The 14,684-nt window shown below is 42.7% G+C and overlaps 2 protein-coding genes across 2 annotated transcripts in view; one reads left to right on the forward strand and one right to left on the reverse strand.

Annotated features, from left to right (window-relative positions):
• LOC307258595 (electrogenic aspartate/glutamate antiporter SLC25A12, mitochondrial-like) overlaps positions 1–14,684 on the reverse strand; it is a 19,553-nt gene continuing 4,869 nt past the window's right edge. The window contains exons 6-18 of the mRNA XM_080038206.1: positions 12,557–12,703; positions 11,857–11,995; positions 10,788–10,881; positions 9,638–9,722; positions 8,273–8,354; positions 6,726–6,884; positions 5,725–5,777; positions 5,411–5,491; positions 2,589–2,729; positions 1,369–1,507; positions 938–1,096; positions 686–776; positions 1–606 (exon numbers count right to left, since the gene is read on the reverse strand). Coding sequence (XP_079894332.1) covers positions 399–606; positions 686–776; positions 938–1,096; positions 1,369–1,507; positions 2,589–2,729; positions 5,411–5,491; positions 5,725–5,777; positions 6,726–6,884; positions 8,273–8,354; positions 9,638–9,722; positions 10,788–10,881; positions 11,857–11,995; positions 12,557–12,703 — 1,578 coding nt within the window. The 3' untranslated portion in view covers positions 1–398. The remainder of the gene's footprint in view (positions 607–685; positions 777–937; positions 1,097–1,368; positions 1,508–2,588; positions 2,730–5,410; positions 5,492–5,724; positions 5,778–6,725; positions 6,885–8,272; positions 8,355–9,637; positions 9,723–10,787; positions 10,882–11,856; positions 11,996–12,556; positions 12,704–14,684) is intronic.
• The window catches only part of hat1 (histone acetyltransferase 1), a 27,540-nt gene continuing 23,083 nt past the window's right edge, over positions 10,228–14,684 (forward strand). Inside the window, exon 1 of the mRNA XM_080038210.1 lies at positions 10,228–10,256. The gene's annotated coding sequence lies outside the window, so the exon portion shown is untranslated. The remainder of the gene's footprint in view (positions 10,257–14,684) is intronic.

Genomic DNA, 14,684 nt, shown 5'->3' on the forward strand with positions numbered 1-14,684 from the left:
AACAGCTTGAAAGATTTATTTCAATAAAATACAATAAATACATTTAAATTATTTCCCCAAGTCCCTGGTCGTGATTTCAAAAATGAACGCTTTTGAAAACATCTGTACACCCTTGCGTCTGACACACCACACTCAAGCTATACTGCCCACCGGAAAACGCAGTTACAATCCTTCGTAATGTCATAATTGTCCCTCTGTAGAGAAGTACAATATGTACAATAAAGTTGTGCAAGCTATGCAAAGAAAACAATAAAGGTAAGGCCAGACTCATGCAGCATTCATAGTAAGACAACTGCTCAAATGTGTTGAATTGAAAGGTAGTTCAGTAAAACCATTCTGGAGGAAACACAATAGGCGGATAGAAGGATGTAGCCCTCGCGGTCACGACGAGTGACGGTTTATGAAGCCCCGGGCTCCGTATCGGAAGCTGCTGGTTTGATTGTGACCTCTGCAGAAGGCTTGAACTTGGGCAGGTGCAGACCAAACTTTCTCTCCACCCCAGCGAAGGTTGCAGCAGCGAGACGGTAGCCGCCTATGTGGTCTACAGTCACAGAAGGAAGGTCCTCCATCATGGGCTTGGCAGTGGACACAGAGCCGGTAGGACGGCTGAGGAGAGATTTAGATTAGGGCGAGATGCACATTGACAAGAGATACATGCGTTCTGAAACGTGGTTCAAAAACTTACTGTCCTCCGAAGTCAACGTCCAACCATCTCTGCAACAGTTCATAGGTCACCAGGGTCACACCAAACTGTGGTGATGATCTGAAGACGCGAGCTAATGAAAGACAGAAAAATGACAATGTGGGATTTAATATTCATGCTATGCCTTTTACACGATTACAGCCACCACAGTGAGCTCCGATTCCCAGTCATGAACCCACTTACAGGACTGTTGTGTATGTATGTATGTATGTATGTATGTTTGGGTGCATTTACCTCCCGCCCCCTTCCAAAATGCCTTGAAACCTTCCTCCTGTAAGATCTTCCTGAAGCAGTCGATGACTCCGTTGTATGTGGTCTGGCCTGCTCGAGCCGCCACCTGGAGCCTGGTCTTGATGACATCAGCAGGGGTCACCAGCGAAGCTGCCGGTACACCTTAGGAGACGTTTCACAACATACACAATGAAGAACTTTTTACTATGCACATCCTGACATTCCCTGCTGCAGCATCATGCAGGGCTTGTAAAGTGTGATATGACAAAAGCGCTGTATAGACAAAGACGCCAGTGGCAAGAGTCAATAAATGGAGGAAAGCACAAGTGGGGAGGAAACAAAAAAGGTGCTTTTCTTGGAGAATGAAAATGTGATGCAATCCCTCGATTAAAAACACAACATGTTGCTGTCCACAGACTATGAGGGTCGGTTACCTGCAATAGCTCCAGCAGTGAGCAGCTGCAGCGCCCCAAGCTTTCCATCCTCATCTGCAAGCTTCTCCTTGGTGTGGGCATAAACAGGGAAGTAGATGGCAGAGAAGGGGATGTCACGCAGGAAGCAAGCTTTGGCACCCTAACAGAAACATGGAGAGAAAAAAAAAACATTTAAATATAGATACATCACAACCACAGTCAGTCATGGCCGGAGGCAGAGGAGGGTTTTTCTTGGGGATTAAGTGGTCTGGGAACTGTCTTATTCAACCTACATGGGGTTTAAAATGTTGACGATGGAGCCAAAAAGCCCCAGGCAGAGCTGCAGCACTGGGCCTCCAGAGAGAGAGAGAGACCCATCACACACACACACACACACACAGTGTGATGGCTTCTTCTGCCAAAAGGAAGTTTTTTTCTTTTTTTTTAACAAGCCACACTCTGTCTGCTACTCATTAACATATGGTGTATGAACACATGAGTTGATCGCTAAGTAAACCCACTAGGATCTGGAAGAAGCAGTAGCGAATCATAATCCCTCACTAATTTGCTGTCGGTTGTGGGCCCTGGTTCCTCTTTGCATGTTTAACAATGTTTTAAGAAAATTGCAAACAGTCAGCATAAGGACAGTTTGATCTTCAAATTGCCTCGATCCCGGTCTCCATTGTGTTTATGCGCACATACAAATGTTTGTTCAAATACAGCAGCATTCCATCTGTGTACTGTTACAACAAAGAATCAATGGTAATGTATGTTAATATAGTAGTCGAAGGCAACAGGCATTTAATCAAGTTCCTTTACTGCATTCACAGGTGAAGTATTGTAGTTTTTACTTCACTATATTAGCTGTGCTTATATAAACTGTGTGTGTGTGGTGCATAAATAAATGATGCAAGATGACTTCCCAACAATATAGCCCAAAGTAACTATCTTAATCTACTGCCATATTAAAATGCTTTTTAAAATTGTAATGCTTATTTAATAACAATTCAATAAAAGAATAAATAATAATATAACATTCTGCTAAATTAATACGTCTAAACAATTAATTATAGATGAATCGATAATAAAAACTTCCGCTGCTACTAAATAAGCTAAGGTGAACAATATGTTGTTGGTATTGTTTCTCGGGGAACATAACAGACACCTTTCACTGCCCTTGTATGACAGACAACAGAGGTTGCCGCTGCAGACATGGCGGTGCTGCAGAGGTGCTGACCTACCTTGTAGAGGCCAAAGAAGCCCAGCTCTCTCACAACATTCAGGGCGCTGACCCTGGGGCCCGTGGTGATCTCTCCAGCCACCTGCAGGCGGATCTTAACGATCTCCAGAGGATTGGTGAAAACCACCTGGGAAGCTCCAGCCTGCAGGATGCAACAGGAGAAAGAAAAAACTGCTTAACAGTGGTTTAAATGCACACATGTAGGTTTTTTTTTAAGATGGAGTGAGGGGGTGAACTTTGGGTTAAGATATAATGATGTGTAAGCATTCTTCCCTAGTAGGAGTTTTCCAATTAACTCAATAAACTTGAGCACAAAAGATGCTTTTCTTCCCCCCCCCCCCGATCTGATTCTAGCAAGGGAACGGCCTTGACAGGAGGAGGAAAAAGCAGGCATTGATAGAAGAACAACTGGGGTCAGGACAGAGCAGTAGAAGCCCCGGCTCATGGTCGGCAGGCTCTGACCCTGGCACCAGCCCTCTGCCCCTCTGCCTCCCCTCAGGGCACCTCCTGTGGCAGGGTGAGCCGGTCTCGCCCCGCACACTTCCCCAATTCACCCCCTATTCCCAGGGGAGAGCGCTGAATCACCCAGACAGCTCAGGGTCCAGCCATGCAATCGCCCTAAAGGCACTGCACCCTCTGACTCAAGCACATTTATCACCCTCCCCAAATCTCATCATGGGCCCCAGGATGGTTGCTGGTGACATTCAGGGCAGGGGTCTTATCTGTAAACATCCGAGCAACGGTCTAAAAAAAGCTCTGGCACTTTGAGTCATTTTTAAAGTGGGAACATTCACAGCTCTGAAGATTGATTCATGCCCCCCCCCCCCCTCTCTCTCTCTTTAATTCTCTTCGGTTATTTCCTCTGATGATCTGTTTAAAGGTGCACCAAAACTTTGGGTGTGTCAGAGAAGTTAAAATCTTTTAAGGATTATTCTTATAACTGAATAAACTAACTATACTCACTGGACAATTGGACCCCTGGAACACTGTTTGAAGTTAGAATGCTACCGGAAATGTTACTGTTTCACTGTTGTTGTCCTTAACAGCAGCAGGGCCCACAGTTTTGTTTAAGAACATATTCTAGTCTGGTTCCAGGTGCCTCAAAAACAATTTTGTTTTCATTCATAGTAATAAAATTACTCCACACTAAGAATAACATGTAGAGAAAATATGTTTGGTAAACTAACTGCAGGCTCTGCAAATGTAAACAAATCCCCCTCCATTGAAAGTGCATAATGCACCTTTTAAAGAGCCGTTAGATCAACCAAACGTCTCACTTTTCCTCAAATAAAAGGATGTGGCCTGATTCAAATACAATGAACATATGGATACATGGAGGCCATAGACGGGACGTATCCTTAAGCAGTTCACATTGTGTATTGGAAACATCCTTGCGCACTGCTGCGACCACACCTCGGGTATGTACTGCTGTTGTCAAACTCAATCACACTGAGCTAGAGCCAGCTTCATCCAGGACCCCTCAGGGCCTCTTCCTACAATTACACCCTGACAGGGGTCACGGCCCCGCAGACCCCGGTTCCTCTCTGTGAGCAACCTGCAGGCTCTGCCGTAAGTTCTGCCTATTCCACTCCAGCACAGCCAGCGGACAGGCGGAGTGAAGGAATCTTAAATCTACTGCTGCACTCAAAATATATTTTAATAAAGCAATTTGGACCAAGAGGATTCAGGGACAACAATTTTTAAAAAAATGATCCATGTAGGACGCCAAGAGATTGGTTCACATAAAAAAGTGAGCAATTATTATCTCACATGCTAACTAAATAAATTAGTTATTACTGATGGAAATTCAAATTTGAGAAACATATGCTAATAAACTGAGTTGGAGCATATCTAACAACAAAACATTTAAAAAACAATTAATCAGAGTTTCCAATGCTTAACAATTAACAAAGCTTTAAATGTTGGTAAAATGTGATTTGATAGCTAGTCCATCTGCTAAGTCTGGCTAGTGTGACTTTAAGATGAAACTGTCATCATCAACATGCACACAAACTTTTCAGCAGAGCGCAAACCATGTACCTCTTCCAAAGTACAAATATGAGGTGTACTGTATGACTCTACTTAAATAGAAAATAAATATTATACTTTTAACTTCATTACACTTATCTTACAGTTCCAGCTGCTTTACAGATCAAAAGCCACAAGATGAGCTTTTGAAGTATGATGAATATTGGGTACTTTTACTTTTGATACTTTACAATACTTTAGCTAATAATACCTGATACTAAAACTTCAGTGGCATTCTCAATGCAGGACATGTAATTGTAATGGAACATTTTATATTGCAATATTGCTACATTTACTTTAATAGAGAGCCTGACTACTTCATGCTCCACTGTATAAAGTCATTAGATGTAGCCTGTTAACAAAAAGCTATCTAGTCCCATAGGTACTAACATCTTCATATCATTATATTAAACAGTCAAACATCAGGGTGTGTGTTGGTGGAAGTCTGCTTTACATGGAAAATGCTTGCATGTACATTACATTCCCTTGTATTTACTGATGGACCACTTGACCCATATTATAAGTAAACAAGAGAAATTGCTTTAAAAATAATGTGTTAATTTGGCAATACCTATTACTAGCGGGTATGTTTTTTTGGTAAACCAGCCTGCAATAAACCAAACGGGATTCAAATTTAGCAATATAACAATAAAGGACAATGAGGACATTCCCAGTAATAATTCCCAATATTTAGCCACATGAATTACTTAGAATCATGTATATATTTTAGTATATCTTTTAGGCGTTTCTTTACTTGGGTATTGAGTTCATCTACAGACTGAATGTAATGCTTACACATGCACCAGAGAGAATCTCTGCAGGGATAGGGATGGTATCATCTTGAGTGGTGAACTTGTCTCTGACAAAATCGTTCATCTGAAAAAACGAAGAAGAAGAAGAAGGGGGAATAAGACATCAAGAGAAAAGGCAGATGAGACACAATCCCAATCTTGATAGCAGGGCATTAATGTTAACTTGTGGTTGCAGTCACATCTTTGATTGCAAAGAGTGCATTTTCATCCACGCTCTGTGCATGTTTTCCATTCACAGTGAATCATTGGTAGCAACTTTTTGAACACTCTCCAGCTACACAGTGTGGAATGACTTGCCGTGAGTTTGATAGCTTTCTCCGGGGCGACACCGATGAGCTGCGGGAGGAGACCTGCAAAATATTATTCATAGACACCATTAGAATACCTGACAGAGAGAGAGAGAGAGAGAGAGAGAGAGAGAGAGAGAGAGAGAGAGAGAGAGAGAGAGAGAGAGAGAGAGAGAGAGAGAGAGAGAGAAAGAGAGAAAGAGAGAGACCAAGTCTGGCTTGAAATGAATGCATTTTTTTATTTTTTTTTTATTTTTTTTTATCTGTCAGATGAATACATTCACTGACAGCTAGAACAATGTAAGCTGCGGGGATCTGGTGTGTGCTGTAAAACAAACCCATAAATATTTACAGATGTGGCTGATACATCTGATGCACCAAAACAAAGGTCCCCATTGAGATTGGTGGGTGGGGTGGCTGGGTGCTACGGTGACGATAACCGCCATACTGTTTGGCTCGACTGTCCTTCATCAAGCCAGATAAACTTCTGAAGGAGCTGCTGAGTGAGCGCTGCTGGTATGCGGCCAGAGAACAGCCGAGCGTGTCTGTCTCTGAGTCAATCACCCTCTTATCGTGTGCAAATAGAGGCAGATCAGGCAGGAGCAGTAGATGGCAGTCTTGACTTCCCTGGGTTTTTGAGCAGCCCCGGGGGGAGTAGTGTTGTATTTCACAAGCCTTCAGCACCATTATCACCATCAGTGCAGAGGCAGATCAGACACTGCTTGCAAACACAAATTCTGCCGGGCCTTTTTCCTCTGGGGAGCTCTCCCAGGTATCGAGATAATGGAAACGCGACCCCTGGGTGTTGCTTTATTCACTGCTGAACAGGGAGGGCAAAGGTTTCTGGTATCAATTAGCAAAACCATGCTGCTGATATTAGCACACTGACAAAATCCTAATGCTTTTTCCCATAAGACGGTTTGGCTTTTGCATGAGACCCACATGTTGCACACAGATTTCAGGCAGCCTTTTCTTTTTGTTAACGAGCCACACAATCTGTAAAGGGTTTACCTCTGTAGAATCCGAAGAAGCCCTCGTAACGCAGCACTTTCTTGGCGCAGTCGAAGCTGCTCTTGTACATCAGCTCACCCACAAAGGAGCCGGTGGAGCGCTGGTTCTGCATGCGCGTCTTCACCAGATCGATGGGATACACAGCCGTGGCACCAGTAGCTACACAACACAAACACACACACACACACACACACACACACACACACATATATGTAACGGGTTGAATATTTTGGTTTTGCCAGAATGTTTGATCAACTGAACAGGTTACAAATGATGTAAATATGAATGTACTAGCTCATATTGTTTTATTTGAAACATACTGAAAACTGGCAGGGCTGCATCTACCATTTCTTTTCATCATGGATTAATTATTTGTATGTAAAATGTCAGAAATTAGTCCAAAAAAAAATTATAATTTCCCAGAGCCCAAAGTGGCATATTTAAATTTTCCAAAACCTAAAGTTGGTCAATATATTAAAAGTCAATTTGAGAAGCTGGAATGAGTGAATGTTTGGCCTTTTTACTTGAGAACTGACTTGAAGGATCGCTCAACTTTCAAAATAATTCATAACTGAATGTATAAATTCATTTTTTGTTGATCAGCGTCAAATAATCGTTTCTTCTCCGAAATAGATTTCCTGAGTCCTCTTGGTGCTCATCGGCTATCCTTTCAACATAACTCTTCATTTGTCAATGTCTTACATGACTGAGTTGTACAATAATATTCCTTTAGTTATGTTTGGTCTGGGGGTAGTGCTTGTGTATGACCATAAACAAACTATTGTCAAACTTAGAGAAGGAAGTCTGATAACTGTGGGAATACTTTTGAAGGCGACGCTGCAACAACTCATACTTAACTCCTGCCCTCAGCTTTACTTGCCATGTCTTGTCTGACATTAAAGGCTGCTGTAATGACTCTTCTGTCAAACATGCAAACAGCTCGGTCAGCTAAGAGGCGTGAGCCAGAAATAGCTCATCATTGCCACAAAGACACAAAAGTTTTCACCATTACCCTTGTCCTACATCTTTTTTTTTAATCGGCCACTGGTGAATGAGAATTTCTTAAGTCTTTGTGAATGTTTGGGGAGGACACAGACAAACACACACACACACACACACACACACACACACACACACACACACACACACACACACACACACACACACACACACACACACGCACGCACACACACACACACACACACACACAGAGACAGGGTCAGAGTGTGTTTCTATCTAAAGGGGCAGTTATGTCAGAGGTTCCTTGTATCCGTTCGTCTTCCAGTGTAATTAGACTGGAGATTCCGGAGAGTGCGGTTCCGGAAGATTTGTGTCATTCCAAAGCGCCGCCGACTTCCAACGACAGCCTGGAGCCACCGATGGCACGGCAGCACAATGCCGGGGCCTCACATCACATAAACCCCTTCTCAACAGTACACACAGCAGCACAATGGGCCGGCCCCGGGGTCTCAGCGCGCCAGTCTGGCCTGTCTAAGGTTACCCCTTTAGGGCTGGGCCGGGGGCTGTGCCGCAGACATGTCACTCACCTCCAGCGATTGCGCCCAGCGTAAACCTGTAGCCAGACTCCGCAGCCTGGAGCCAGACGGGCCGAGACGCTTCGTGGCCGTGCTGTGTAGGAGAAAAAGACACCAGTGTTTAAATGAATCTGAAGAAAGACAGGGGGGAGACTAATCATGGATCGTCTGGCTATTAAACTAGAGCAAACCAGATACATTGCGGACATAAAAAATGCTATTGAATGAGTACTCAACGACGGAGGAAGGCGATGGAATGTGGGCATCAGCCAGTATTAAATGTCACAGACAGACCCCCGCTCTGGATACAGAAAAATGACTGTGTGAACCTGTACCTTGGGATGTCCATCATGCACGCTACACGTGAAAGGCTTGAGAGCTAAAGGTCTTCTTTTATTTTTACAACAAAGTGTAATCTCTCTCTTATCTACTCCATCTCTGGATTGGTGTTTGATGTTGAAAGCGGAGCCCCTTTGTTTTCACTGTCGTGCAAGGGGGTGCAGATTAGCCCCACAAGCCTTTTCCATGTACAGATAAGGATCTACATGAATATCACACGGTCCGAGTGGGACTTTTGTTAAAGTGTGTGTTTGAGTGTGTGTGTGTGCGGCGTGAGTGTGTCGAGGTGGTGAGTAACTTCTCCCAGACCAGATGAGGAGTAGGGAGTAGAGCAAGGCAGCTCAGTCTCTTCCTCTTCCCAGATGCTTCCACCGAGGGTTGCATGCTAACAAGATCGAGGTCTTGATCAAAGGCTTTAAACAATTAGCCTACTTCCACTAAAGGGCAGGCCTGAGAATTGCACCCCCCACCCCCCCCCCCCCCACCTCCCCAAAGGAATCAAATTCCAGACCTCTGAGCATGAGTCCCAGGAGCACGAGTGGCTTTAGAGCATCTGACCACAGGCCTGATATAGAGACGTGTCATCTGGTGGAAAGGCAGGAACTATTTGCTTCTCCCACATCCACCTTGACTCCCCACTCCCTCTCCTGCCATTAGCGGACTTCGCTAAAGGCTCCCTAAAAAAAAAAAAAAAAACCCGAGCCACACACTGATAAAAGCCTCTCATTAGCTTCTCAGATGTGTGATTGCGGCCCATGTGTACGCGCAGCCATATACTGAATAACAATGGGGAGAGCCTTTCATGGAGAGGAGCAATGTGCAACAATCCCTTCCTCCCCTACGACTATAATTGGGGTACTTTTATCTGGGGGTTTAAGTAGTGCGCCTCACAACGGGGAGAAAAACACAGGGCACTCTGATAATTCAGCGACAGAACATTCTCCCTTTTTCTGCTCCTGTGTGAGAAGGAAGTAGTGGAAGAGGCTTTGATGAAAAGCAGGAGGATGTGAGGCATATTAGGGGACCAATCAGGGCTACCTGTCTCTGGGCCTCTGCTTGGTGGTATGGCATGGCTCCTTCCTCCAGCGGGGCTATCCTCTCGATGTCTGTGTGGTTCAGCCGCCTTAACGCACAACAGCAGGGGAGAGAGAGAGGGAGGGAGAGAGAGGGGAGTTAGGGCAGGAAAAAAGCAGAGCAGCCCGCATCTACTGCGAGCGGCAACCGGTGATGTAAGATTTTCCACAGACCCTTTTACTGGCATATAACGCGAAGTTACAGCAACTTTAATTTGAGTTTATATAAACAACAGACAAACAAAGCTGGATGAGTGCCCCGTGGCCCCCACAACCAACTCAATGGAAGTGTTTTGTTTCTAAATGTTTGAGACACAAATATTCCCCACTGGCCTGACGCGTCATAAAGCCAGCGTCCATGTTTTATGTTTGTCTTGTAAATCAGCCAGTGGAGCCACTGTTGTTAAAGCGAATGAGCAATAACTCTATCTTTACAGCCAATAAACAGACCTGTAACATATGTATTCCATTCATGGGGGAATAAAACATTCAATGGTTTCATGTAAATGTTTTGAATAGCCTCAGTGGATCAGAGAAACAGCAGCAGAACCTACGCAAGTTACTGCGTGGACAGGAGCGAAAAAGTTAAGTCAAGCAGATTTTCTACATATGTATTTGTTTGTTTATCACATTTGAACCTGTCCTTACCCCATATGCATGATTTAATCGTTAAGCTATGAGTCTGACTTCTTACTTTGGTCAATTTGACAAAGTATTAAGCTTCCACAGTGTTACAATGCTCCTATAAATATTTTCAAATCTTGGTAATCAAAGAAAAAGCCATTAAAGAAAGAAAGTCTACGTTTATAGTGAAATATTATTTGATTACTTATATTATACAAATACCACAGAAAAAAAAGTATATGAAATAAAACTACAATATTGTCTATTTAAATGTAAAGTGAATTAATTCCAATTAATTGTTATGTATTTGTCATTCTCAGTCTGTTTGCCTGCAAATCACTGAAAATATTAAGAATTTAGTTTCAAATACATAGGCCTAAATACATTGAGATACTATGTGAATGCCCCACATCAGCAGTTTCCCTGCGTCTCTCTAAATCTTACACAAACTATACCGTAAAAACACAAGACAAACAAATTCTGAATCTTACCCAGAGTGAGTGTGGAGTCCAACGAGCTGGTACAGAATGTTGATCTCCATTGGAGTGATCTGACCAAACTTATTTGCAGCATGAACAAACTCCTCTATAGTTCAATAAATAGAAGAGGAAATGAAGTGATGCACACACTTCAGTCAATTAAAGCCTCAAAACACTAGGGTCAAACAAATAGAAAGGTATATTTTATACAGCAGGCTACTATCAAATAGAATTTGCAAACACTGTTCCTTGTTTGGGTCTGGTTTATTGTGGATGTTTGTTGCTAAATAAAAAATTAAGAAGATTACAGAATAAATATTTAAAACAAAGAAAAAAAATTTTCTCTATGTGCTTTACTGCCTTGACCCGGAGTGCACTAACTGAGCATGCACTCTCTCAGCAGCACCCTGCGTCACTCTTTTATATGTGCTTTATATTCAGTTCTACTGTTGCATGCTGAGAAGCTCCATTACCATCAGGTGGTCTTGCTCAAAAGAAACCTAATGGTACTTGTTGAAGGAGGGGAAAAGAGTTTGTTATTCACTTCCTCCACAAAGACCTTCCTGTCAGGTCAAAGCATCGCAACCTTCCGTTACAAGCCTGCTTCTCTGATCTCGAGTGCTGCAACGATATACTTTTCTGTGACTGACAGCTGACGTGTGTGTTTGCTTTACACTTAAAAAACCCATCCATCTAATATGTTTGCCAACACAGATAAGAATTATTTGCAAATACCATTTGTCTTTTTTAGAAGGAGTAAAAACCACTGAAAGAAAAGTAAAAGGAACAGTCGACGGTTTGCATCTCAAAGGGGAAACACAATTAGGAGCAGATGTGGCTAACTGAGCAACTATAAGCATTTACACAGGTCTACATGTAGGGGTTGATCTGATTACCAGGTTAAAAATGTCCATTTACCTTGGTTACATAGTGCTACAGTTAATGTTCCATGACTGTTCACTCACACCACTCTGTCAAGAAATTTGAAACATAATTGCACACACATGCTACATGTCAAATATCACATATGAAGCGCACACATGGCTCATTTCGGTGATAGCGGCGAGTGTCTCAGATGTACCTTGGGTAACAAGTGTGTTACTGTGAGTGCCCACGAGGGTGCTGTAAATCTTGCGCACCAGCTCCATGTTGTTGAGGAGGGAGTTGAAGGCATTGAAGTAGGAGAAGCTCACCATGTGGGAGGTGCTGCCTCCAGCAGCCTGGAGAAAGATCCAAAGTCAGTGGCTGCTTTTGTAAAGGAACACTTCGGCTGTCTCTTTTTATATTCCCTTAAATCCTTGTTTATTTCTGTGAAATAACTGCACTACTCTAACAGATTAAATAGAAACATGGATGTTGAAGCTAAATGTATAGTGTTGCTGGATCGTTGTCTTTACTTTCTTGTTTTAAAACTGCAAATACAGATATTTTTATGGCCACTTGGGGGCGAACCAGTTGTGAACACAACATTGACATATCATCAGTTTTTACATTCATATGGCTAACAGCTGCTTATTTACACATCCAGCAACATAAGCATTCAAATTTGGAGGTGTGTTTGTGGCCACCTGGACAATTCCAATATTCACTCTCTCTTAGTTCAGTTTTTGGTCTCTTCCAACTCCTAAGGGGAGCAGCTATAGGTTCACCACTCAAACTACCACTTTCACATTCTCACATTGTTTATTAACATCGTCATACCACACGTTATTATTATTAAAATATAAATAATAGCCTTATTACATTTTAACAAGTGATGAAGACCTTTTTCTTGAACTCACTGAAACCAGGTTTTCCTCTACGAATGGAGTCAGCATGTGGTGTCTAATGGTGGCCATGATGTCGCTGAAGTCCAAGGCTGTGATGGTGCCACTTTTATTCTTGTCTTTTTGTGCAAACGCCTGCCGGGCATGCTCAAACTGTAGCTCCTGCAAAAACACACACACACACACACACACACACACACAGGAGGTGAAGCCAATAGCTGACAAAAGAAGCAAAGAATGTGTTCCTGTGATGAGGAAGCATCGCATTACAACGGAGGAACAGAACTCTGGCGGATGAAGGCATAACAATATCACTGCCGGACAGATGTGAAAGTCATCAGATGTGACAGTGTCAGACACTGGCTTTTGTAATCACCACTGTCTCTCCGGAGACTAATGAAAACCATGTCCCGGGAAGCCTGATCCCAGAGCCGAGCCGAGCCGTCGGTGAACAGTCGGCAGGTGTGTCCGCGGGGGAAGATGATTCAATGTGACAACCGTGCAATCAGATGGGTATGCAGGGGGAGGCTGACCCCGGGGTCAATGTCTGCTGTCAAAGCTCATCGCATACAACCAGGGGATCACAGAGCGGCATCACTGCAATATTCAGCTGCTGCTTCATTTTTACACTCTGATTCTGATAACCTAATCAGTTCGATTGTCGCCGAAGATTAACCCTCACAATGTTTGCAGATTATATCGTTGAAAACTCAACTCATGGCGAGGAGACTTTGTGTCACCTCGTTATAGTTTTCAAGACTACGATTGCTCTCTGCCTTGGTGGATGCACTGACCGAAGTTTTTCCGAAGTCCAGCCAAATGCTGCAACAACCACAAGGAGGCAGAGGCAAAAAGAATCACATACATCTGTACTCCAGTTGTATTTTAAAGTAATACTAAGTTAAAAGAAATGCAACATGCTTGGACATGACAGGGAAACAACACAGTGATAATGATAGATGTAAATGTAATCCTGCACACACCAGAGTCTTGGTGTAGTGGTGGGAAGCCCTAGTCTTGTATGATAAACCACAACATGCTCTGAGGGATCCCACACTGCAGCACAGCCTGTCTTACTTCCAGACCACCCTGCTTCAGCATAAGACCTCAGCACTCCAAAACCAGGTTCCTCCCTGGCTGTGCTGCTGCTGATTTATCAGCACAGGTCTCTCTTTTAGGCAACGAGCAATAAAGCAAAACAACGTTAAGTGGCCTAATAATACACTGGGCTACTGCAAACCACTTGAGCGGCTGAAGAGACAAAACGATAAAGATGCAACTCCACACCACAACTCCCTTACCTTAAGAGATCAGATATGGCATGTAATTCGTCTTTGCCATTTGTCCCTCAGCAGGATAAAAATGTCTCACTATGGGACGAAGGTGATTATTATGAAGGGTTTCACATTTATGATGCCTTCTTTCTCTAATCGTTCTCTTGGCTGTCAGCATATCGTGTTTCATTTACATACAAATCTGTTTTTCTGAAGCTCTTTTAGTGAGCTGAAGTGGTCAATACATTTTCACTGTACTGTGCTATCATTACAGGAACATTTAAAGCGAGGCTATGCAACTTTCAATTGCAGAAATAGCACACATTTTTACATTAACATTGTAGGTACGTTTTCCAGGAAATTAAAAATAAAAAGCAGCCATTCTCACTTTAACTATACTAAGCGGTCTGCCCACCAGCTTAGCATAGCATAAATAAAAGGTCTGTCACATAAACCCCTGTAAAACCACAAATTGTCATTTGTCTTTTTTTGTACTGATTAAACCAACCAGATATACAGTAACTGGACCTGCAACTAAGGATTTCTTTTTAAATAATTGCTCGATCTGCAAATTGATTTCTTGTTTCATCTTTAGATCAATTCAATACCAGATAATTCTTTTAAAATTCCCATCACAAATGCCCTGAGGTGATGTCATCAACTGTCTGATATTCCAAAATACCCCCAAATAATACATTTACCCAAATGGTAAGACAAGGAAAAGCACCACATTTTCACTCCTAAAAAACCTAATCAAATGAATGTTTGGATGAAAAATTATTATACTATACATTTTTCACTAATTGATTATAAAAAAAGAAGCTAAAAAGCTCATGACTGTCCCTGTTTCAAGTCCTTATCCTAAGCTA

The sequence above is a fragment of the Ammodytes marinus genome, assembly GCF_949987685.1.
Source record: "Ammodytes marinus genome assembly, chromosome: 12".
Lineage (NCBI taxonomy): Eukaryota > Metazoa > Chordata > Actinopteri > Uranoscopiformes > Ammodytidae > Ammodytes > Ammodytes marinus.